This window comes from Chelon labrosus (assembly GCF_963514085.1).
Source record: "Chelon labrosus genome assembly, chromosome: 6".
In the NCBI taxonomy this organism is placed as follows: Eukaryota; Metazoa; Chordata; class Actinopteri; order Mugiliformes; family Mugilidae; genus Chelon; species Chelon labrosus.
Genome location: NC_140342.1, coordinates 9,522,407 through 9,545,871, shown reverse-complemented (window position 1 = coordinate 9,545,871; position 23,465 = coordinate 9,522,407). Strand labels below are relative to the sequence as shown.

At 42.0% G+C, this 23,465-nt stretch overlaps 3 protein-coding genes across 6 annotated transcripts; 1 reads left to right on the top strand and 2 right to left on the bottom strand.

Annotated features, from left to right (window-relative positions):
• Nucleotides 1-50: 50 nt before the first annotated feature.
• Nucleotides 51-9,898, bottom strand: rpap2 (RNA polymerase II associated protein 2). Of its 2 annotated transcripts, XR_014699110.1 has the most exons (13): nt 9,824-9,898; nt 9,590-9,635; nt 9,333-9,447; nt 8,236-8,334; nt 8,067-8,132; nt 7,890-7,978; nt 7,753-7,788; nt 6,568-7,666; nt 6,316-6,422; nt 5,699-5,779; nt 3,715-3,783; nt 738-946; nt 51-656 (listed from the first exon to the last, which is right to left on the bottom strand). XR_014699110.1 is itself a non-coding variant. In XM_084546368.1 (12 exons), the coding sequence occupies exons 1-12, from the start codon at nt 9,879-9,881 to the stop codon at nt 802-804; spliced, it is 2,010 nt and encodes a 669-aa protein (XP_084402494.1). In that variant the 5' UTR covers nt 9,882-9,898; the 3' UTR covers nt 664-801. The 2 variants fall into 2 exon arrangements, 1 of the variants encoding a protein (XP_084402494.1); XM_084546368.1 differs by lacking the exon at nt 51-656 and having other exon boundaries at nt 664-946.
• A 52-nt stretch (nt 9,899-9,950) lies between these two features.
• glmna (glomulin, FKBP associated protein a) lies at nt 9,951-16,740 on the top strand. The gene is made up of 19 exons (XM_084546373.1): nt 9,951-10,030; nt 10,331-10,409; nt 12,042-12,167; nt 12,252-12,365; nt 12,524-12,632; nt 12,704-12,956; nt 13,088-13,187; nt 13,668-13,849; nt 14,000-14,053; nt 14,359-14,389; nt 14,761-14,850; nt 14,969-15,010; nt 15,271-15,344; nt 15,424-15,508; nt 15,614-15,723; nt 15,903-15,966; nt 16,087-16,225; nt 16,441-16,511; nt 16,601-16,740. The coding sequence occupies exons 2-19, from the start codon at nt 10,371-10,373 to the stop codon at nt 16,688-16,690; spliced, it is 1,773 nt and encodes a 590-aa protein (XP_084402499.1). The 5' UTR covers nt 9,951-10,030; nt 10,331-10,370; the 3' UTR covers nt 16,691-16,740.
• Nucleotides 16,741-17,703: 963 nt separating this feature from the next.
• On the bottom strand, nt 17,704-23,383 carry cdc7 (cell division cycle 7 homolog; the record flags this gene model as incomplete). Of its 3 annotated transcripts, none has more annotated exons than XM_084546369.1 (12): nt 23,036-23,383; nt 22,629-22,719; nt 21,992-22,078; nt 21,720-21,855; nt 20,991-21,084; nt 20,761-20,903; nt 19,778-20,126; nt 19,468-19,584; nt 18,981-19,168; nt 18,609-18,691; nt 18,281-18,430; nt 17,704-18,161 (listed from the first exon to the last, which is right to left on the bottom strand). In XM_084546369.1, the coding sequence occupies exons 2-12, from the start codon at nt 22,717-22,719 to the stop codon at nt 17,704-17,706; spliced, it is 1,896 nt and encodes a 631-aa protein (XP_084402495.1). In that variant the 5' UTR covers nt 23,036-23,383. The 3 variants fall into 3 exon arrangements, with proteins under 3 accessions (XP_084402495.1, XP_084402496.1, XP_084402497.1); XM_084546370.1 differs by having other exon boundaries at nt 19,477-19,584; XM_084546371.1 differs by having other exon boundaries at nt 20,063-20,126.
• Nucleotides 23,384-23,465: the final 82 nt, after the last annotated feature.

The window sequence follows — 23,465 nt, the reverse complement described above, 5'->3', positions numbered from 1 at the left end:
AAATCTGGATTAAAAATGAATTTAAGGAGCTCGGGAGTTGTTATTTTTTCAGCTAGGAATTTACTTTTTATTAAATATTGAACTGAAACACATTCATTTTTAGTCCAGCTTGTAGCATTTAAGAACTAAACACATTTGTTCAGCCCATCTCTGTTTCGTTCCACTGATGAGACGTTGTGAAAAACAAGAAGCTCAGTAAAGCCATCCAGACCATCAATCACGTCCCCAATCTGTATGACAGGCCAAAAGTGATATCTCCAATATTAAAAAGGAAAAAAAACGTCTTGCTGCGTGCACCACCTGGTCAAAACCAAATATTTTCAGACAAACGCATTGTTCACATACCCATATAATAAATGACATTATGGTGCCATAAACATCTGTGTAAAGGAAGTCTGGGGAAAGAGCTGCAACTTTTATTACGGCAGAGGCTCGGCAGCAATAAGCAGCGTGTCCACATGGCGTTTTTCACTGGGAAAAGCTGGGTGTGATTTAATTGGCCCTGCAGAGGTTAAACAGACACAGCTCTAAAACTTCAAGGATCTGATTTGCTCATATCTCGCCACAGATTGTGTACACAATGCTGCCCAATAATGTCAGCAGCCTCCACTCCCACATCTTAGATCAGTTTGTGTTGTCATTAAAATCCTTGTAGCCTAAAAATCACAAAGAAAAGCTTCTTTTATTACGAACAAATGTATTTCTAAAAGAAACAGACACTACAGAGAATGACTTACAGACACACACTCATTTGATCAGTGCAGAGACCCTGAGTGTATTACTCATCTGTCCACGTGTGTGTCAGTGTGTTGGGGCTTTAAACAGCTGGACTAGGTTCAGAAGGTCCTGCTCCTGTAGGCCGAGCTCCTCCATTAACGTGTTCAAATACTCAACCGATGTCGACGTCTCCAAGGCTTCACGCACCACTGGAGACACTTCTGACACTCTGAAATACAAATCATGGAAACATTAGAGCTCCACACTATTGTTCTCCTAATGTACCTTAAGAAAAACAACATATTTATATGCTTAGAAATGCAATTACCTTTTTAATAAATGGCTCGACGAAGATTAAACAGACTGGCTACTGAAGTGCCACGAGCTTCACTTATTTAACGTATCGAGGGTCTGTCCTACAAGAAAGCAGCGTTGCTGAGTCATCTGGATAACTTTGCTGAGCTAAACACGGACGGTAAGTTGGTCCATGAACGAGATTCAAAGGGTTCTAGTTTTTACTCTTAGCGTGTGGAACAAACATCCGTTTACTGTCTTCGCATGGGTTAAAGTCAAGGCCGGATTAACCATATGGGCAACTGGGCAATTGCCCAGGGGCCCATGACCTCTAAAGGGCCCAGGGCAGCGAGTACTGTAATTTATTCTGTATTTTGCCAGATTATCGTGAGGGGTCGTGATGATGGGGCCCTTGAATATTGTTGCCCAGGGTACAGTGAAGTGTTAATCTGGCCCTGGTTAAAGTATCCTGGTTTTGACTTTCAGGTTTTATCACGCTAAATCAGTATATTATTATCTCTGGATGCATAACATCTACACCTCACAGAGTGAGATGTGATTACAAAGATGTACACTACATAAAAACCTGACACATCTTGTGTTTGACACCTTACACAACATATGGCCAGAGAGATTATCACACGTCTTCCTGAATGAAGCGTGTGTTCCAGTAAGTCTAAGTGTGTGTGTGTGTGTGTGGTGTGCAGTCACACGCGGGATTATTATTAGGTACATTAGATTAAAACAAAAGCAGTTTTCTTTTGTAAGACAGCCCTGCAGTGAACCAGAAAGGTCATATCGTTCAGTGTTTACAGAGGCTATTTAAGAGAGGTGTTCAAGTTCGTCAGCTTTATTGGAGCTTTGGAGGCTGTAGTCTGTGGATCACTGAGTGGTTTTCTATAAATTGACTATAAAATGTATACGAATGGGAATATGATCAATAAAAATACCAACTACATTTAAACAAGTGAATTACACCTGTGAGTTCATGTCATTTTTCCTCAAGATAAGAAGATATCTATTCAAACACTTGCACGGTCACTAGATCACAGCCTTGTTAGTACAACATGGAGAAGTTTCTTCAGAAACCCTGTGATTAAACTCTAGACAACTCTAAACCCACTGTTTGCAACCATTCTAGCTGCTCTCCGTCTCCTCCCTCCCTCCCCCGCCGCCGATCCCTCTCTACCTGCCCTGTCTACCGGTGTGGAGGTGCACTGCTGGTTAATCTCCGGTTCAACCCAGGGTCTAGTGTTGCAGGGGGGGCATCCATTATTCAGCTGTCCTGAACAATAGAGGCCAGACTAGCTCCACAGCTGCCATGCAGCAGATAGATAAGACAGCGCACCAAATTATTCATGATGGAGGAATGGAAGGATGGAGTGGAATGGAAGTTAAATAGGTACTGATGAAATCATAGAGCGCCGATGGGACATGTGACCGAGAGAATGATTGTCTGCTAAAGGGCTGATTGTCTCAAATGAATATATGAACGATAAAAGCATCACACCGATCATTCAGACGATCACAATATCTAAACATGCAATAAGTTTAGATAAAATCAAATCTGTGGTTTCTCTCAACGTCAAATGTCATCATTATAAGACACTAGGATCAGATCAAAAACACTGTGTATAAACAAACTGTTACCATCATAACATCTTTAATAAGTAATAATTTTGAATTAAAATTTTTCTGTAATGCAGTTTTAGAGAAAAGTTTGTAGTCGCTGTGCTCCCTGCTTTAGTGGTGACAGATTTGAATTATTTATTGTTCCTTACGATGCACAACACCTCCTCTATTCCTTTGTTAAGCTCAGGACTCTACTACAGCTCACACTGTAAGTTATGATATTAAGACAAACTGACCCGGGACCACTGACGGAGCCATAAATCAGAATCAGGTGAAAGTTTTCCCAGCCGGTGGCAATTTAAAGGGCCCATTTTTGCTCGAGTGTATGCAGAGGAGCTATTGTGTTTGTATATGTGTGCGTCCGTGTGTGTGTGTGTGTGTGTGGGTTTAACTTTTGTGTACGCCTTCTGTACTGCATCACGGATCTGGAGAGGTGCAATAAGGTGGAGATAAGGCCATGAGGCGTCTGTGTGTACTCAGGCGGGAGCAGCACGGAACTGTCCATGAACTGCCAGCAACACACACGCACAAATACACACCGACACACACCATATGGCACGGGCTGAACAATGCCAAACTATTTAGCATCCCGTCACATCCACCATGAAGCCGACAGTGAATCTAAGTGCTATGAATTTAGAAAATAACTGTTGTGTGCAAATGCATGAAACTGTTGCACTGAATTAATCTGTTAATGCAGCTGAAAAATACTGAATAACCACAAATATGATAACAGTCCTACCTGCAAACTTTATTCACCTGATCAGGTCGTCATATGCTAAAACGCATTTACGTAATAGTTTTGTTTGGTCGCTGTTTCTTTTGTAAAAATTACAATCTAAATGTAAAACACACACACATTGTTGCATGTCTTGACACACAAACAGTACAGGCTCACAAGGTGTCTTTCCTCGGAAACAATAATCCTTGATTTCCTTCCGTTTATTACTCTCTTCTCATGCAGCTCGTCTGGCTGAGGAGCTGTCCAGCTGTCCAGTTGTCATGGTGCCGCTCTAAATACAGCAGCAACACCCGCACACACGCACGTACACACACACACTTTCAACTTACAGATGCAAAAGCACCACAGAGATGAGGGTCCACTCTGGAGTTTTGTGGATGATATTTGTGTTGGTGAACCTGTCAACAAAGACAACAGTTAGAACAGAAAGCCACCACCGCTGAACTACAGCTCACACATTAAAGATTTATGTCACATAAGGATGTTTGTCTGCGTGTTGGACCACAGGATTTAAAATAACACTCAATGTGCCCAACCAGCTTTAGGCAGATGTCAAAAAACACCTCATTCTGAATGTGACTAGGAAAATAAAATGTGCACCGGGCCAGCAGACCAACCGCCACAAATACTGCCTGCAGTGGTGATGTATGTCTTTCTGACAGCGCAGTGTATAGTCGCTGGTTCGAGCCTCTTGTCAGAGGGGCCTCTCGATACCGAGAAGAGAATTCCTGGAAGCGGGACTGTGGAGGTGTTACTCCACAGCCTGATGCTTTTAAATCACGGACACAGTGATTTAATAGCAGTCGTGTTGAAAACATCCTAAACAGCCACTGAGAATCCACAGAATGTTTACGGCAGGAAGTGATCATTTATGGCACAAGATCTTTTTAAAAAGCATTTTTAAAGCTTTTTTTTTTTTTAACAGAAGACGTGTTGACATTTCACAGTAGTAAAAGCAGAAGGCATGAATAATAAAATAAGTGATGGCTGAAACCCATTTAGCTGCTTCAGTTTCAGGGTCCTGCTATCGCGCATTCTGACTGACTTTCACAAAGACTAAACTTAGATGCTTCAAATAAAATGAACCGATAAGATACTGTATATGTGTTTACAAGTCCCAAAACTTTATTGACAACACTGAACAGTCAGTTCAATAGAAATGAATGTATTCATTCCACTCTGAGAGAAATGTTCAGATCAAATGTTTACATTGTTTATAAGAGCTAAAATTTTCCTGTTGAATGGATCATCAGAGCTTTACACCACCCCTATCTTGTGATGAGGTCAGTCTGCTCCGACTGAAAATATGATGTAAAGAATTGTGACATGACATGTAAACATATTACGGCTTGTTGGGACCCTTGATGACAAGATGAAATTAAGTGATTACACTTGTTTAGACATATGGAACCTAAAAACAAACATCTAGTACTGCAGTTATCTATCTGCACATATGCATCTGTCTGTGTCTTTCCTAGCAGACATTTTTACTGGTCATACCAGGCGACACTAAGTAATAACAGAAGGGTTCATAAACAGTTAATACGTGTGTTCTTGTCTTATTTCCTGCCTGTAGGGGGCACCAGAGTTCATTAAATCTACTCTGTGTGGTGGAATTTTTCATCAGGAAGCCGATAAGACCTTTGCCACATTCTCAAGAAATTAAACGAGTGTGATCATTTCTTTTAATTTGTTTTTCTTAAACTTTAAATCTATAAATGCCTACGTAATCATGATCCTCAGGCGCTCACTGAATGAATGGTTCCTCTCAGAGTTTCAGGCTCAGTAACATGAGGAACGTCCAACAGGAATTGTAAGGTGTCCTTATGTAAATGTTCATGTGGACAAACAGTGATCAAAACATTGAATTCTGGATCCTGACTGGAAACATTTTAAAGTGTCTTTTTAAAAAGTTCAGTTGTGTAGTCTTGAATGATCTGCTGTTTGTTTATTATAGTGGTGTTGTTGTATCAGAGTTTGGGTCTTGTACTGTATTTTCTTGTTGAGTTCATAGTTTTGTTATTTTAATGTAAATATGTATTGTTAAGTTCATATTTTGTACTTTCTTTTATGTGTTGTTTTGTAAATGTGTTTGAGTGTTATGTAGTTTACAGGTCCATTTAGGGACAGGCAACGCAAATCAGCTCAGGTAATGAATGCTGTGGTGTGTGGCATCGTTCCATGCTATGTATTTAACAGACACATCTTATAAATATGCAAAAATCAGCAACCACAGTGAGAATGTGTGTATGTGAGTGACGGGTGGACTAGCAGAGCAGAGCGCGGTCGCCAGTTAGTGTGAGCTGCTTTTACCTGAATGTCCTGACCAGGTTGTTGAGGTCGGCAGAGACGTCACTCATGGTGAGACGCAGCGGACCTATGATGTTCCTGAGACTGCACATCACAGGCACAGACAACACCAGAGACACAGAATGAAAATTACTCAACGTTAATCCATGCTATCAGTTATTGGCTTTCAGTTACACGGTTACACATTACAAGAATGTGGATTCAGTTTGTTTACAGTCCTGTAATTAAATACTTCAGGGGTTGAAGCAGGACAATGTGACAGTCAGTCAGCAAACTTACCCCACATCTCAATGAGTCCACATGTTTGGCACTAAAATGAAACACTCCTGTATCTTGGTGCTGTTGAGCCGTCATCCTGTCCTTCTGATTAATTTCATTATGTTTATGTAAATTCCACATCTTTGAGGATTGTACAGTTGTCACATTACAATCCATTTATACTATATCCTCCTCTTTGATTCACATAATGATTAATACATTAATCAAGTACATGGCAGATTAGTTGGTCACGAGAATGATTAGTTACAGTCTATTATATATTTAAATTAGGTTCACAGAATCTTCAAAGCAAGGGTGAATAACTTTAAGAAATGAGAGATCTGAAAGACACAAAGACTCACCAGCTGGTGAGCTTCTCAACTGTGATTCGTTTCTGGATGAGGTGCTGAGCATGAGAGTCTATGAGCGGCAGAACTGGATCCTTCATGCTCTGGTCCTCAACTGTCACCTGTTGTGAGAAAGATTTGTGACCGTTCAAAAGCAAACCTCAGTACGTGAACTTAAATGATCTTTTTAACAAAGTGCCCCCATGTGGACACAGACACTTACAGCAAGCCCTCTAATCCCCACCTCATCCGTTTCCCTCCTCTTACCTTGTTTCCATTCTGCTCCTCTGCCTCCTCAGGAAGAATCCACGTCCCTTTGTAAAACTCCTTGATCCTGAGCTCCATCTGCTGCGTCTCCTTCCGCAGTCTCTCATAGTCTGGAGCTGCAGCCGACGGCCTCTTCTGCTCCTCCTCATCTACAGCTGTCACGTCATCCTCAAGGTCATCTTCATCCAATTCCTCCTCTTTCTCCTCGTTTTCTTCTTTTCCATCAGCGGAGGGAGAACCTAGCGAATAATCGGCCCCGTACAGGAACTTAAATGTCTCATCAGTACACCATTCCTTTAACGTTCTCCTCAGGTACTGAAGAAGATTCAGCCGTACGGACTCAGGTTTGACGTCATAAGCGTGGTTCTTCAGCAGATCTTTCAGCCCTGCCGCCCCTCTCTTGCTCATACCCACTTGGGTGATGTTGAGGCCTGGCTGGTTTGGTGATCTGTTCTGTTCAGTAGCAGACAAAGGGAGCTGTTTACTCTCTGTGGAGGGACTGGACTCTCTAGTTGGAAGAGAAGTTGTGTGTTTTATCTGTGTGAGTGTTGAGTCAACAGGCAGAGGAGTGTTCTGAGTGCCTTCGTCAGATAAATTGCACATGTTTAACTTAGTTGTCGCATCTTCCACACTAGGTTCCTTAGGTAAGTCCTTCTCTTCTGGCCCTTCTTGGTCAGTATTTACTCTGTGCAGCTGTTTGGGGTTTTCAGCATCACCTCTAATCTCTGTTTCACCAGATACTTTCCTTTCCTCATCTTCTCTTATTTGTCTCTCTTCTGTATTCGGACTTTGATTAGGTTTAGTCTCCTCCTCATTTCTCTTTGTGGTCTGTTTCTTCCGCCTCTCAGTCATTCCTTTCTTGTCTTCATCTGTACGTTTAGGCAGGTCGCCCCAGTGTACCCGGGGTTTCTGCTGCTGGGAGACCACACTGGTGACAAAGTCCTGCTCCTGTTCAGTGTCACTGATGTCGCTGTGGTCAGCTGCTGCAGGACTTTGCTGGGAGCCGTGAAGGTCCAGAGACTCAGTAGCCAGAGGGTCCTCTATGTCGTCTTCTTTGAGACGCTGCTCCGACAGCATCACCTCCTCACCAGAGCTCCCACTGGACAAACACATGCAACGCTGAATACGCCTGTTTACCATCAAACCTAGACATGTAAAATTGTAAGCACTGACACTAGTACGTACCCATCACCATTCTTCAACAGCTTAATTTCTGGAGGACTGTCAGTAAGAAAGGAACACAACACATAAATAACATTATTATATTTGACAGTCAGCTCATAGTTGAGATTCAGGACAGTGATGAGAATCAACCCACGTACCTTTCATGATTTCTGAGCCAGAGAGGCGTGTTCGATATTTGTAGCTCAAACTCTTTGGAGGCTTTGTAGCAGAAATTACTGCAAAAACACTAAACAAGGAAAACAAGATAATAAACTGACTGTTTATAAAAAAAATCTTTTTTTGAAGTATTCTTCACCCAAAGTAATATCACTCACCTTGCGTTCTGTGATATCATACACCTTATTTGTCTTAGTAGAGATTTTGTACTGTTGAGTCGGGATCTAAAAACAACACAACCAACAGTAGCACTGGCTCAGATTAGAGGAATAAAATAAAATATGCAACACATCTCTTGTATGTGAAAACTGATACAGAGGGTCTTACCTTGCCCAATTTATTTGGACATATGGGATAACCACAGAGTTTAGCAATGAATCTCTCCTCTATAGTGTCTTTGTAGTTAGCTGGAGTGATGAACTTGGCCTGTGAAGAGAAAGAGACCGATAACAAATGACAAATTAATTTTTCTAAATCACACTAGTTTCAGCTTCTCTGTTGACAATGTAATGCTTTTTTTCTATTTTATATTATAGAATACTGAATAACTTTTTGGTACTGACATTTTCCATTTTTTTCAAAGGCTAATTGATTAATCACACTAAATGATTGTAACCAAAGTTATAAAGTTATTCAAATTCTGGTCAAATTTTAGGTATAAGAAAGAATGACTCTAACCTGGAATAAAGACTGACATAAGAGTTAAAAATAAAAAGCTACTTCTGTGTCAAAATAGAAAAATGAATACGTGAATTTTTTTTTTTTATTATATTATTATTTTTAAATGCAACAGATCTTTAGAAATCTAAATTCATCACTCCAATAAACATTGGAAACTGCGGATCGATTCATATTCAGCAACAACGTGACTGTCAACACTGGAAACGGCTAATTAGCCACAACAGTAGATAGTGTGTGTATGTATGTATGTATTCATTGTATATATGATGGCTTAATGTCATGACTAACTGGGACACCTAGACTTTTGAAGTGATGGTGGAGAGGAGGGGACTGACCAAACAGTTATCGATCATGGATGACGCCGACCACCCTCTCCACAATGTACGTCATAGACAACGGACCACATTCTCCGAAAGTTGTCTCAAGAAGCACGACAGGAAATCTTTCAAGCCTCAAGCTATATGTCTGTACAACTCCTCATCTGTGTGTGACAGATGACACTCTGACTGATTGTAACTGATTGTGATTGCATTCTCTGATCTGTCCATCTATAGGAACTGAGCCACAGTGAACACACCTGTGCTCTCCCTCCCTGTGACAAGTCAAAATGTCTACTGTGACACAAGCCTAAGAGGCACCTCTCTCGGGGCTTGTCTCAAAGCTCGTGTCACGTCTAGCGGGCATCTCTCTTCAGTTTAGGGCTGAGCTGTCTCAGACATACACTGCCCTCAGATGATACATACACAGTCAACTAGGAAGTCCTCAGCCACACTGTCCTCCAGGAGACGCTCCACCACCTTCAGAGCTCTTTTTTCCAGCTCCAACTTCTCCCTCAGCTTCTCCCTAACTTCCTCCCTCCTGGCACAAAACAAGGTACACACATTTGAATTGAAGTGTTTGTATTATTCTACTAAAGAACAACATTTTACAAGTATTAGCGTCTGAAATGTTGCATTAGCTGTACAGATACAGCTCACGACTCAAAGATGCTCTCGCCTACCTTCTTGCTTCTTCCTCAGCAGTCAGTGCTTTCGTGCGTTTCCCTCCTGTCACACAAACAACAACAAAGTGTTAAATGCTAACAGCATCCTGCTAAATTAACCAGAAGTCAGTCAGCGGCTACATAAACCAGCTGCGTGTTACATGAAAACACACTTGAACACGTTTTAGGTTGTAAACAAGTTTTAAAAGGCTTATATGTAACTGACAGAATCAGTTTTAACTTTAAACGAACCCTTTTTGGAGGTTTTAGTGGAGCCTCCGCTCCTCCTCCTCCGCTCCTCCGTCTCCATGCCGTTTGTTTTCGGCACGTTCACCTTTGACCCGTGACGTCTTTCCTTCTACGGTAGCCGGGACGGTCAGTTCGCGCAGCTGTGTTCGCGCTCTTCTCAGGTAGCGTGTCGTGGTGGATTCACAAGCTTGTCTGTGACATGAAGCTAAGGTAGCATGTCCTGTCTGTCTCTCTTATTGGAGACAACGGTGCTTAGCAAAAGCGACTGTGTTAGGTTAGCCAAGATGTCACCGAGAAAAGATTTATTTCCTGTGTAACTGTGAAGCTAATTCACAGTTATGAGGGCTAGCATCCATTCTGCTGTCTCTCTGTTTACTGTAGTTTGATCTGGTTTTATCTGTCTGTCTTTGCATACAGTTTAATATCTGACTTCAACCATTTGAGCCATCACATTATAACATAGTACTGTGTGCATAGTTTTGACCTGATGTGTCCTCTTTGTTTTTGGAGGATTTCTGTATGAAGGCAAACCCAACCTAAAGAATCAGGCATGGCTCTGGAGCAGCTCAGTGATGTGGTCCAGAGATGTGTAAGTCTTCTTCTACATCTCTCCAAATGTTACTGATAGTCACCTACCACAAGTAACCTGGATGCTTATAGAGATAATTCTTTACTACCTCTGTTTTAGCTGCACTTTAACCAGTTGTGAAGGAAGTATTCAGATAATTTACATAAGTATAATTTCTAATAAGCAGTGTAAATATACCTAATTGTAAGAAAAGATCCTGCACGAAAGAAGTATTAGAAAGAAAATGTAGTTTAATTATTAATTTAAAGTTTTGTTTTGGTGCCTCTGACTACTTATATCATTATATACATCGATCAGGCATACATTACATTCGTGCAGTCTTCTGCTGGGAAACCTTTGGACCTGGCATTCATGTGGATGTTACTTAGACATGTAGCACCCATCTAGACCAGACCAGGCACCCCCACCCCATAGCAATGACACTCCTTGATGGCAGCAGCCATCCCCAGCAGGATGCAGCCTGACACATGCACACACACAAAAACAGTTTAGGACCAACTCAAAAAACATGAAAAACAGCACAAGGTGTTGACCTGGCCTCCAAATTCACTAGATCTGAAACTGATCAAGTATCTGTGGGATGATCCACAGAGGTCCCTCCCCTCAACCCAAAGGACCCAAAGGCCCCCACTAACAACATTCTGTTGCCAGACACCACAGGACACCCTCAGAAGGACCATGTCCATTCTCTGATGAGTCACAACTGTTTTGGAGGCACAAGGGAGACCTGCACAATATTAGGAAGGTGGTCACAATGTTATGCCTGATCGGTGTATTAATGACATCATTAGATTAATGATACTGAAGCATCAGGATGTTACTGTTGTAGGTGCTGCAGGTGAGATTCATCTAGAGACAGAACAGCAGATAAATCTGCGGGGCTGTTAAATGATAAATTGGTGATAGAGTAGAAAAGTTTTAATACAAACATCTGTTTTCAGTTTTAAGGATTTTTTCCTCTAATCTTAATTGTTTTGACATATTGGATCATTTGAATATTTACTGTAGTTAAGTCGGGTGAGAATTTTAGAGGGAAAAATCACTATTTGCTGGAGCTGGTTTCACCTTGCAGACGTCTGAAATGGGACACTGACTAAAAAGGTTGAAATGACTGGTTTAATCTTTACCAATGTAGTTAAATTATCGACTGTGTAAAATATTAATCTGAAAAGTAAATAAAGCCAGATAAATGTAAATGTAGTGGAGTAGAAAGCACAACGTTTCCCTCTGAAAATGTTGTCTAGTGGAAGTACACTCAAGTTCAGTACGTGAGTAAACATATCTAGTTAGTTAAGTTGGCATAGTATCAAAATAGGGTAAAGTATTCAGATAAAAATCATGACAAGGCAATACACATGATGATATTCATTTACTCATGGAAGAGTCACACAGGTAGAGCCTTCACACGTTCTTTTAATATTTTAATCATTCCAAGATGTCAGATATTTAATTTACTCTGATATAAAACAGAGAAAGCAGCCGTTTCTCTTATGTCAGGAAGCAGAACCAGTAAATGTTGTGACTCAGATTATTTTCTGATGATCAACAACCATCCCAAATTATTTAATCCCTTATTGGACGTATTGGCATGTCTATATGCTCTCTCTCTTTATTCATTTCTCTTTCACACAGCAAGCTCTGCCAGATGACAGCTACACCTCTGAGGATCATGACGTCTTCACGATCGCTGGGCGGAGCTGCATCGAGGAGGGAAACAGCGCTCAGGTCCTCAGCATCGTCCTGGATGAAAAGAATCAGGTTCCTTTCTCAAAGCTTGCGCTGGTTTTTGTGACAGTGTGGTTGCACACTGCTCTGCCTAACTGAATCTGCCTCTCTCTGAAGGTTATAGTGAGAAGTATGGGTTGGAACCTGCTGCCTCCGCTGATTCAAGTGCTGCTGAAGAAAGAAGAAAGGAATCTGCCTCAGTGTCTGGCCATTTTCAACCACCTGATAGAGGTCTGTTCATCTGATCAGTCTATAGTCAATACTGGTCCAATGATTACAGGCGTCAGTATTAGATAAAACATTAGTTGTAATTTAACATGATCAGATGACAAATCTACATTTGTTTTGATGATTTAACCGTCCTTTAATGATGGGATTTGGTTTTCCAGACCTGCAGACCCAAAGAGCTGCTGATTGGCCTGTTAGAGCAGCTGGAGCAGGACGATCCTGTCGCTATAGCAGACAGTCTCCATCTGCTGTTGAAACCCCTACAGAAAGGTAAAGAACCTTTTCAGCATCTTAAATAATGTCCTCTGATATAATGAACTGACCGTTTCACTTCCTCTCAGTGCTGCTGGGCCTGGGCAGCCGTAAGGCGTCGTCCTTGGGCATGACCCTGTCATCCGTGCTGGACCAGGTGGCCAAACTGCCGATCCCTCTCACCAAGGAGCAAGAGGAGGACGACGTCTTCTTGCTTTGTCGCTGCTGCACCGAACTGACAGACTTTGTCAAACCCTTTGTCCATGAGGCCGGACAAAAACTACCAAACAGTGAGAGACAGGAGGGTAAAGAGGACGAGCTGCGGACAGAGCTTCTGAAATTGTGAGTGAAAAATCTGAAATGTCACCCAGAATTTTTCTCCATGTGTGATCTCTCACATCACTAAAGTAAGGAGCTAATGAGTCTTCTTGATAATGACGTCAAGGCTGACTGTCTCTCTTTCAATCCTGCAGCTGTATGAAGACTCTGAGTCACCCTCTGTTGGAGATAGAACTCAAGGATCCTGACACGCTGCCTGTGTCTCCCCTCAGGACGTTTGCCACAGAGATTTTGGTAAATCATTCATCAGAATATTCTGGAAAGTCTGACGTTGTCCTCTAAATTGAGTGTAAATTCTGTAATAGGTCCTTGACACTGAGTCAAACAGCCTTGCAGTGAATGTTGCCACAAAGAGTTGACATCTCCAGCCCTGCTGTTCTGTGTCTGCGGCCAGCTTGGTGGTACCAAATGTTCTCCCTCTCAAAGGCTTCATGAGCCGTAAACTGTTGCTGTACATCCTGCCTTGAGCTGTCCAATGCTGGGTCTTAGTAGGTTCTGACCCCTGTTTTTGTTCTGCTTCTGGGACAAATACTATCGGCAGAGCTGGATATATTCTCACGGAGTTGATAGCAGTCATCTTCTCCTGAACCGCTGCCATGCACTTGAGGACTTTGTTGTGTTAGCCAGTGTGCCGTCCTGGAGCTTTCATCCTGAGGGTGAACACGGGGCAGATATCATGTTAACTGTGATTCCCTGTGTGCGTGTGTTGTACAGAACATCCTCGGTGCTATCGGAGAGCCCCTCCCCAGCCTGGTGTACCAGCCTCTGTTGAAGAGGAAGCACGTTGCAGGCTTCCTGGAGGAGGAGGTCCGTTATCCTAAAGACTCTCTAGCCAGCTTGTCTCACCTGGTGTTTGTCCATCACCTGGCTGCAGATACATTCCCCAGTGTTTTCAGGTATGTCAAAGGGAGAATCTTCGATTGAAGAGTACTGGGACATTTATGTACACTATGTTTTTTTCACTGGAAATTATCCATTTTATTAAGAACCTTTTGAATTTAAATGTTGCTGTTCATCATCGTAGCTCTCTCTTTCTGTGTTTACAGTCCTGTCTTTGCTCTTCGGAGTAACATGGAGCACATCTTCCTCCTCCTGTCCAGGTGAATACGTAACACAGTAACTCATCTGGCTTTTACAAAATAATGGCACAGTTTTCTGCATTTGTTCGTTAATTCATCCTTCAAAGTGACCCTTTTAAGTCGCTCCCATTGTGTCAAAAGATACAGTATACTTCATCTATCAGTATACAATGTAGAAAACTACACAGACAAAGTTGTATTTCTTAACTCATAATATATCCTTATTTAATGTTTCTGGTATTTACTCAGCCTACGACCATAAAGCCACTCTTCTCTTCCTGTTGTATTTGAGTTTTGTTCATTTCTAACTGATTTTGTTTTGTTAGAACTGACGACTTCAAGATTCAGAAAGGACTGGTGAGTCAATACTAACTCCAAACTTCCTCCCACTTGTGATAGTTTATGCTGCAGGTTTTAGTACAATTGGAAGACATAAAGTAGTGGATGTAATATAGAAAGAACTACTGCCGGTGGGGTTAGAAATGACCAACACGGGTTGTTTTGAATTGGCTTCTTCAGTAGTAAAAGTTTTGTTTTGTGTTAGAGCCATGTGTGGATGGTGCCCACCTGAAACTCACATGACTGGGTTTGAGTTATTTTTTTGAATCTACCATGACCCGGATATCTAAGAATCTTCACAGACGTATCATCTTCTCTACCGCGCACGCAGAAAAACATCTTCTGTTCGGCTCAACTTTCATCAGTGTTTGTTATTTCCCGTCACACAGGAGCTGTATGAGAAAAGTCTGGTGCGGGTGGAGGATGGCAGTCTGCCTGCAGATCTGCTGGAGATCAAAACCTTCCTCACAGTCCCTCAGGTGAACAAAGTTATCCACTTTATCATACAAACACCTCTGATACTGTTCTCCTACTGTCGGGCTGTTTTTCACTGTGCTGTGCTTCACACTGAGTTATTGAATTCCTGCTTGTTTTCAGAACTTGGTGAAGGTCATGACGATATGTCCACAGCATCATTTGGTAAGTCTGTTGATAATTTAGTGCTTTTGTGCAAAATTTTAATACAGTGTGTATCAGTTGTAACGACTTGGATAACAGTGTTTCCCACGACATTTCATGAGACCCCGGCGTTTCTTTCAAAACCACAAACATGAGGTTTTAAACGGTGGCGGTAACAAAATTTTTTAGCAGTGGACAACACAAATAGCTTCACACGCTGTGATGTGTCATTTGAGTCTTTTATTCTGAAAGAGTAGATGCTTTTACCTGTTTGTCCCCAGAGAACTAAAGGACTGAAGGTGTTTCAGCTGAGCATTGACAAGTTTGACATTGAAGCCAAGTACCGTTTCTTCCAGTAAGCTCCATCTTTCCCTCTTGAAATTGCGTAGAAATGTTGTCCTCTGTACCGCCTCTCACTGCAATGTACATCCCAGGTACATGCTGCAGACCAGCAGTCACTCGGGAGTCGAAGGCTACGTCATAAAAAATATCAAGAATCAGATCAATGTTGCCCTGCAGGTGAGGTGCTATTTAAATTTAGCTTGTCGTTGGCTTCGTTGTTTTCATAATTTGCTGCATTTGCTGGCGGGCGTCGTCATTAAAAACCTCTGCGTCTGTCTCCAGCCAGGTAACGGTAACATCTGGTTTGAAGGGGTCCACCTGCTGCCTCTGCTGCGTAAGGTTCTTAGTCTTCCAGGCGGCCCAGAGACTGACCTTCTGCAGTACCTGGACAGGTCCGCACACACACAGACACACACAGACACACACAGACACACACATATACTGGTTAGTTTCTTCAGGGACACAACTCCATTCAGCAGAAGTCAACAAAAAGGCCAATATGTACAGTACGTATGCTGTAGTTGAAAGTTCTGGTGCCTAAGAATGAACATTTGTCTGGTTTTGTCTTCAGAGTCATGGAGTCTCTGAACCTGCTACGTTACCTGATCATCAGAGACAAAGTGACAGAGAACCAGGTGAGCCGAACAGTACACAGAGTATAAATGTAGTGTTGATTTGAATATTTAAAAGCCCTTGAGGTGAATGCACAAAAAATTACACAAAAACTTGACGTTTTTCTGCTGTTGACCGTGCAGACAGGCATCTGGACGGAGCTCTATAAGATAGAAGACACGTTCATGAAGCCCCTGCGTGTTGGACTGAACATGTCCAGAGCTCACTATGAGAGAGAGCTGCAGAACACCATAGAGAGCAAGAAGAAGAAGAAGGCTAAAGGTCAGAGCAACACTTGCGTACTTATTGTCAATCATCTATTTTAGTTCTCAAACAACATAGAAACACTATTCATACTCCATGCATGCGTGTTGTAAATTCATCTGCTGAGTTATCGCAGGCTTCTTGTGGTCACATGCTCAGCCTGGAGACAAAATCCAAAGTCATTTTTTTAACCTTTAGCACCATTAAAAGATTTCTGATTGTGATTTCCACAGAGGAGTCTGTGCTTTCTGTGTCCGTTGGTGACGAGAAGCTGCCGAACATGACATCAGAGTCACAGATTCAGGTCAGTGAACGGCTGATGTTCATATGACAAATAAAATGCCACTAATAAAGAGCATGATGACCTGACTGTATTTGCATGGCTCCTCACAGGGTCTGCACTCAGCCCTGCACACGTTTGACATGATCGAGAGCGTCTTGGTGCGGATAGAGGAACTCGTTGAGGCCAAAGACGAACTGTAAAGATGGACAACCACAGATACTCATCGTCATCTCAGGGGCTAGCAAAGAACAACGGAGAGTCTTTAAGTGTGCACAGATCGTACATATGGATTAGCTCGAAGAGTTAACAGCACGCACTGCTAGTGTTACTTTGTTTTCGTTTTTCATGTTTGATATTCTCCTCAGCCGGTCTGTATTTTTTCATAATTAAGTACAAATGTGAAATATATAAATATCACATACATCATCTGTAAGGCTCCTAAATGTCTAAGAAGTTTGTATAACTTCTGTAATAAATGTCGCATTTTTGTACTCCCTTAAATAAAAGTGTTAATTCTTGTACGGTTAATTATAACAAGGGCAATATTTTATTTGGTTCAGTAGCGACTGCTGTAATTATAGTCCCCTTAAAATTAGTTTATATGAAATCCATCAAATGAACACTTTAGTTTCATTAGTAAATGACACAGCTTTTTTTCATTTTGCATTCACATTAAACCTGAACAACCATATACATTAACACCGACAATAACTATTTAGTTTTTGCCTTTATTATAAAATCAGAGATGGGGCAGTGTTAGAAATAAATACAGCTGGAACTGACTCATACAACAACATTCATCCACATACACACAGAATACACAGATGGTGTTCACATGCACCTTCAAATTAAAACCTGTTTCATAGTTAAACTTAATATGGCGGCTCTGACAATAGTAAACAACATTTAGACTATTCCCTCTTTACAAGATTCAGACTAACAATATAAAATACCTGTTGTCTAAATTTTAAACACTTCAATCTTTTATAAAAACAGCCAGTGTGATGCTTTGAGCCAATGGAGCTCTTTAAAATGCTCATCTTGTGGTTTACACCACAGCCACCAAGTTTGACCTGCATCCTGTGAACCATGAACATATATGTTTATAGACTGTCAGGTACCACAGCTCACTCAGTTCATTTTTCCACACATATACTTCTCTCCATTCTGTTTGAACTGAGCCTGTAGTGATCTGCAGATGTAACAGACGGTTTCACAAGTCCTTAAACAGCGGGTGCTGCAGCGCCTGAGCAGCTGTGATCCTGGTGCAAGGGTTCAGGTCCAGCAGCTGGTCCAGCAGATCGTAGGCATCATCAGGGACTCTGTCCCATCCCCGCTCATCTTCCTCCACCTTGCGATCTGTCTGTGAGCTCTGTTTTGTGAGGTGAGTTTTGGTGTCTTTGCCTGAATCCTCCTGTTTTGGGAGACTAGAAGTGAAAGGTGCAGGGGCTTCACCTGCTCCGTCTTTGTGTTGCTTGTTTGTTTCTTCAGTGGGACGGTGTGTGGGTGTGTCATCTTGGATCTTGTGACGACAGGTGGCAGTGGAGTCTCTGCTAGCTTCAGGAAGTGGTGTGACTTCGTTATCTGGTGATGGCCTCCGTCCTCTGAGCATCTCACACAGTGTCCTGAGGTCCTGTTGAGGAAGCTCCCGACTGCACACCACCGCTTTACCTGAATGACGTCCAACAACCAAAATCAGTTTATTCTACAGCAAAAATCCAGTTTTCCTGCAAAAAGAAAGTGACTCAAAGTGCCTAATGTTTCTAGAATAAAAAAATATGAATACACACCAAAAGATTTAGCGGCCTGGATGGTTTCTCTGGAGCCGCGTATGGTCATGATCTGAGTGAGAGCAATCAGGTCATCGCTGGCTTTAAAGAACGGGTAACGACCACTGAGCAGTGAGAGCAGGATCACACCTGCTGACCACATGTCTATAGCTGCAGCACAGGAAGACACAACGGAGGGGGGGGGAGGGGTGCACATTCATAAGAGACGGTTAGTAGTGTTGTTTAGGTTCCTGATACAAACTTTCTCCCCATCTTTAGCTGCAGGAGTGTTGGTACACATTAGTGTTTCTATTAGTTGTGTACATCAATAATAGTTTGAGACACCTACCTGTGCCTTGGTTGGGATACTTCGTGAGGACCTCTGGTGCTCTAAATCCTGGAGTTCCCGCTCTGGGTGCCACCTGCTGCTTCCTTCAGTCACAAACAAGAAAATTTAGGACTTTGATTAGAACAAGACACAAAACAGAAAAAATACTAAATAAAATACTGAGGGTTTCACTTGAATATTATAATATTGTTTATGTTTCAAAGTGAATGGTTTGGGACAAGAATAGATCTTTATATTTGCCTATGTTTCCTTATAAGGTTGACAACAGATTTCTGATGAGAACACAGGTGCGTTACAATGTTTACGATGCTGCCTTACATATCACAGCATTTAATTTCTTTCCTTGTAAATGTTTGTGTGTTTTGTGTTTACCTGGACATGCAGACGTTGCAAACACGGTCAGTAAGGTAGCAGTTACAGGTGAGACCCTGCTGTACGGCCCTCTGAGGTTTCTGACTGCTGCTCTGGGTGATGGCAGGCAGCGGGCCCCGACTGGCTGAAGAATACCTTCGGTTGGCTGGATCCTCTGTTGTGCTGGGCTTTACCATCTGAACAGATGACTGTACGGAGGTGAAATATAAAGACTACAGTGAAAAATGTATTTTATAACATTTGCAAATTTTTTCTTTGAAGTAAATTAGAAAATATTCAGGCATTCGTTTTTGCAGTAGTTTTGAGATACACTGCGGTTACAGTAATACGATCAAACATATACACATTTATTAACTTTCTTGACTAAATAAAAAACAAAACATATTTCTGTGATACAAGCCAAATAACAGAAACACTGCCAAAGCTGCTCAGACCAACAAAGACGAGAATTCTTGTTCTCAAAATCTTCCAAAGATTCACTTTTCACCTTGCTTACTTCTGTCTTAGGAGCAGCTTGTTTGGTGGTGGAAGGATCTGGTGTGCAGCTGTTCATGTTCCTCTCTCCAAACACGGGCCGGGGCACTTTGCGTAGCCCTGTCAAATCCTAATGGAAACAAACGTGGATGGCAGGAGTATGAACAACCCAGCAAATTAGTGCAGCAAACAGAACACAAACAGATTTGAAGGGGACACTTTAATACAGCCATCAAGTAAATCACTGAACTGTAATGTCTGTAGAGCTCTGTTCCTATTTGACAAAAGACAGAAAGGGTAGAAAATCCACTCAGTGCAGACACCTTTGTGTGCTTTGTGCGAGAAGAGGAGGTGGTGACGGTAGTGACGACAGTGCGTGCTTTCTTAACCGGTGCTTTGCGACAGGCTGAAGAGGATGTGGTGGTAGTAGTGGAGGAAGATGAAGAGGAAGGTGGCAGAGTCACCGACTGGTGAGGAGGCAGAGGAAGTGAGGAGGAGGCTGTGGTGGTTGCTTTGGGGTGGAGTTTAAGTGGCGCTTTGCTCCGCTGTGTGGCATCTTGCTTCCCCGTGGACCCTCCACCTTTCTGTGATGGCTTCGGCCTCACCACCTTCAGTAGCTCAATCTGGGTGTCAGCTGTACCCTGAGCCAGGCCAAAGTCAACTAGCGCATACCTGCATATAGAAGTACACAGTAATGAATTCTTTATATATAATGTGCATGCAATTGTCCAGGGACAGTAAGACGACATCTATCTGGCTTAACATTATGACCACCTTTCTGGACATTTTGGAGGCACAGGTGATCAGGTTTCACGTGTGCCTCTAAAATGTACAGAATGCTGTAAGTGGGGGCCTTTGGGTCCTGTGGGTTGAGAGGAGGGGCCTCTGTGGATCATCCTACAGATACTTGATCAGTTTGGGATCTAGTGAATTTGGAGGCCAGGTCAACACCTTGTGCTGTTTTTCATGTTTTTTTTAGTTGTTCCTAAACTGTTTTTGTGTGTGTGCCTGTGTCAGGCTACATCCTGCTGGGGATGGCTGCTGCCGTCAAGGAGTGTCATTGCTATGGGGTGGGGGTGTCTGCTCTGGTTTAGGTGGGTGCTACATGTCTGAGTAACATCCACACAAACGCCAGGTCCAACGGCTTCCTAGCGGAACATTGTATTGTCACAAGATGGTCAGTGTTATTGACGTCTCTTGTCAGTGGTCATAATGTTATGCCTGATCGGTGTATGTCACAATAATGACTAAGATTTCAGACCTAGCTCTACAGCTGTACATTACATAGATGGACAAAACTACTTACATTTTGCTTTTCCTGTCGTAAAGGAAATTGTTTGGTTTGATGTCACGATGAATGATACCAAACTGGTGGATGTGTTTCAAAGCCTTTAGCAGGTGGTAGATGTACAGACGGACCTCTTCGAAACTCAATGAGCCAATAATGTCCTGGTGAATACAGTTTTATTAGATCCGAAGATTTTACACTTACATTTCCACAGCCAACACATGACTGATGTGCAACAATGTACATACCACAATAGCTCGATGCTCCATGTAGGGCATTACAATCACCACATGGTTCTCTTTCCTGAAGCAGTACGTCACTCCCATCACATTCTCTCTGCCTCTGCAAAGCGAAGAAAGGACACATTAGAGAGGACAGAAGTCATCTCAAGTGACCTCAATTTGGGGCGTTTGCTGCCAAGAATCATTACAGAAACACTGATAGAAACACACATGAATATATGTAAATGAGCGTGCTTGATGCTGCACGTCCTGCCAACCCAGCCGTCAGTGTATTGAGGTGCGTAGGTTCAGCTGAATCATACAACATTGGACAAATGAAGAGCCCACACACCAATTTGTTATGGGATTAAAATAACCTTGAAGCAAGAAATCAAAATGTTCCTTACATTTCCCCATTTTGCCATTCCTAAGAATTTAGCTGTTTCACAGACTTGTGTCAACATCGAAATAGGTCTGTATAAAATCTCACATAGCCTCTAAATGCAATACATACAGTAGATTCCTAACACAGTAACACAAAATTCGGTGGAGGGGTGTATCCACCACCTCCACACAGACAAGACCCTCTCCCTCTCACAAAGACAGACCATACTTCTTGTTCGCATAAATAAATAACACTTGCATTGTCTTAAAAACCGGTTGCAAAATGCAACCACAATTAAATTCTTACTCATTTATTTCAAGTCCTTGAAATAAATATGAACGTTTCAAAGTGATAAACTGTGCTGGACTCACCCTGCAACAGTGAGACACTGAAGCTCAGCGGCTATGCGTGTAGGATGGCTGGTTGGGATGAGGTGCTTCAGGGCAAACATCTCTCTGCTCCCATCCCGCATCCGGGCTTCACCCAAGTACACTGAGCTGAACGTACCTGATGCACAAATGCACATCATGAATACCTGTGGTGCTCAAATAAATGCAATTACAAGCAACTGCTGTATTTATCCTGAGAAAAGTTTCTTTCCAGCAGATAAAATATAAACTCAAAAAGAGAAATTTAAGTCTACCTTCTCCAATTTTGTCTATGATGCGGAAAACCTTGGTCAGCTGAGGAACAGCTTTGTAGAGTAACTCAATATCTATCTCCACATCTCCTGGAAGTAAACAGAACAAGTGATGCTGTTAAAGATGCACAACAAGTTTGCAGGATCATTTCCCACATTCCCCCACTAACATCATCTCAAAACAACAGACGCAATACAAGTTAAAGTGAGTGGAAAGGTGCAAGTAAATGACAGACAAGCCTTTGTACAAAACTACCATCTAAAGAAATACATTTTTACAATTTTAAATGTGCAAATGCTGCCCTATTTTGACAGACAAACACTGTAAGTAAAAGTAAGTAAGTAAATTTAATTTATAAAGCACATTTAAACACAGCATAGACTGACCAAAGTGCTGTACAGTGGATAACAAGGATTAAGACAAATAATACAGAAAAACACATTGGACCATTAGTCATAAAAACATAAATAAAAGGAACCTTCAATATCAGGGCACACAACACAGAAATACATAGGACACTGGCAGTACATATAATGTCTGAGAGCTGTAAATATGTCGATATGTTTGTGCACCCATATAAATATTTCCATTTCTTTAATTATTTTCCAAAACATAGTTGTCATAAAGGGTGAAACTCACTTGGGACTTTACTTTTCCTGTGTCCTCTGTCAGATTTGATGACACATCCGTCCATGCTGATGCTCTCAGTGCAGACAGGAGACAAATCCATCTGAGATAAATAAATGGAGAAACTTAGAGAGGCCAGAAATGCTAAGGATTAAAAGTTAGTTGAACATTTACTGACAACGTTGCAATAGCGTTACATGTCACCTTATTGTAATAGAAATTAAAGTTACATTAGGCAGAGTATTATATTAACCTGACAAACTATCATCAGATGGATGAGGAATGTGTACAGCTAATGTTACTGTAAGCTCTGTTTGACTTCCTCGTTACAGCTAAACTAACATGCTACTGTTAGCTTTGGCTACTCTCTGTCAAGCTAGCTATCTACAGCTTGTTGAGCAAAACACAAAGACACTCACCGCTTTAGCTTCTGTAAAGTGCGACAGTTTAACAAATTCAAATCAGTGTTTCAAAAACACTCCATGTAGTCACGAGTCACTTCGCTGAAACATTAAATATGAAACTCTCGCTCAGGCTGCTGCTGAATACAAGACTTTATTCCGACTTTCAGACTGGATCTTCTTTTCCGCCAACAACAAACTACGCGCTTAAAGTGACGTCGGTGTGATCTCGCGGTACTTCGGCTCAAATCACGCGGTAAGAGAACTCCACCACCTCCACCCTCTCCACCTAGCTCCCTCGGAGGAGGGATTAAACCAGACAAAGAGAAAGGCAGGGATCCAAGACTGCTTTCTGCGGTCCACACTTTACCTAGTGGACTTAAACAGGCTTAAAAATCACCTTTTCTATTCGGTTATGATAAATATGTGAGACGTGTGAGAAGTTACT

Coding starts and splice junctions, on each gene's coding strand:
- rpap2 (XM_084546368.1), bottom strand. CDS start 9,881: ATGGAGACGGAGGAGCGGAGGAGGAGGAGCGGAGGCTCCACTAAAACC. Junction 7,979..8,066: donor ATGATATCACAGAACGCAAG/GTGAGTGATATT, acceptor TTCCTTGTTTAG/TGTTTTTGCAGTAATTTCTG. Junction 6,423..6,567: donor AGGAGCAGAATGGAAACAAG/GTAAGAGGAGGG, acceptor TTCTCACAACAG/GTGACAGTTGAGGACCAGAG.
- glmna (XM_084546373.1), top strand. CDS start 10,371: ATGGCTCTGGAGCAGCTCAGTGATGTGGTCCAGAGATGT. Junction 13,188..13,667: donor CGTTTGCCACAGAGATTTTG/GTAAATCATTCA, acceptor TGTGTTGTACAG/AACATCCTCGGTGCTATCGG. Junction 15,724..15,902: donor CTTCTGCAGTACCTGGACAG/GTCCGCACACAC, acceptor TTTTGTCTTCAG/AGTCATGGAGTCTCTGAACC.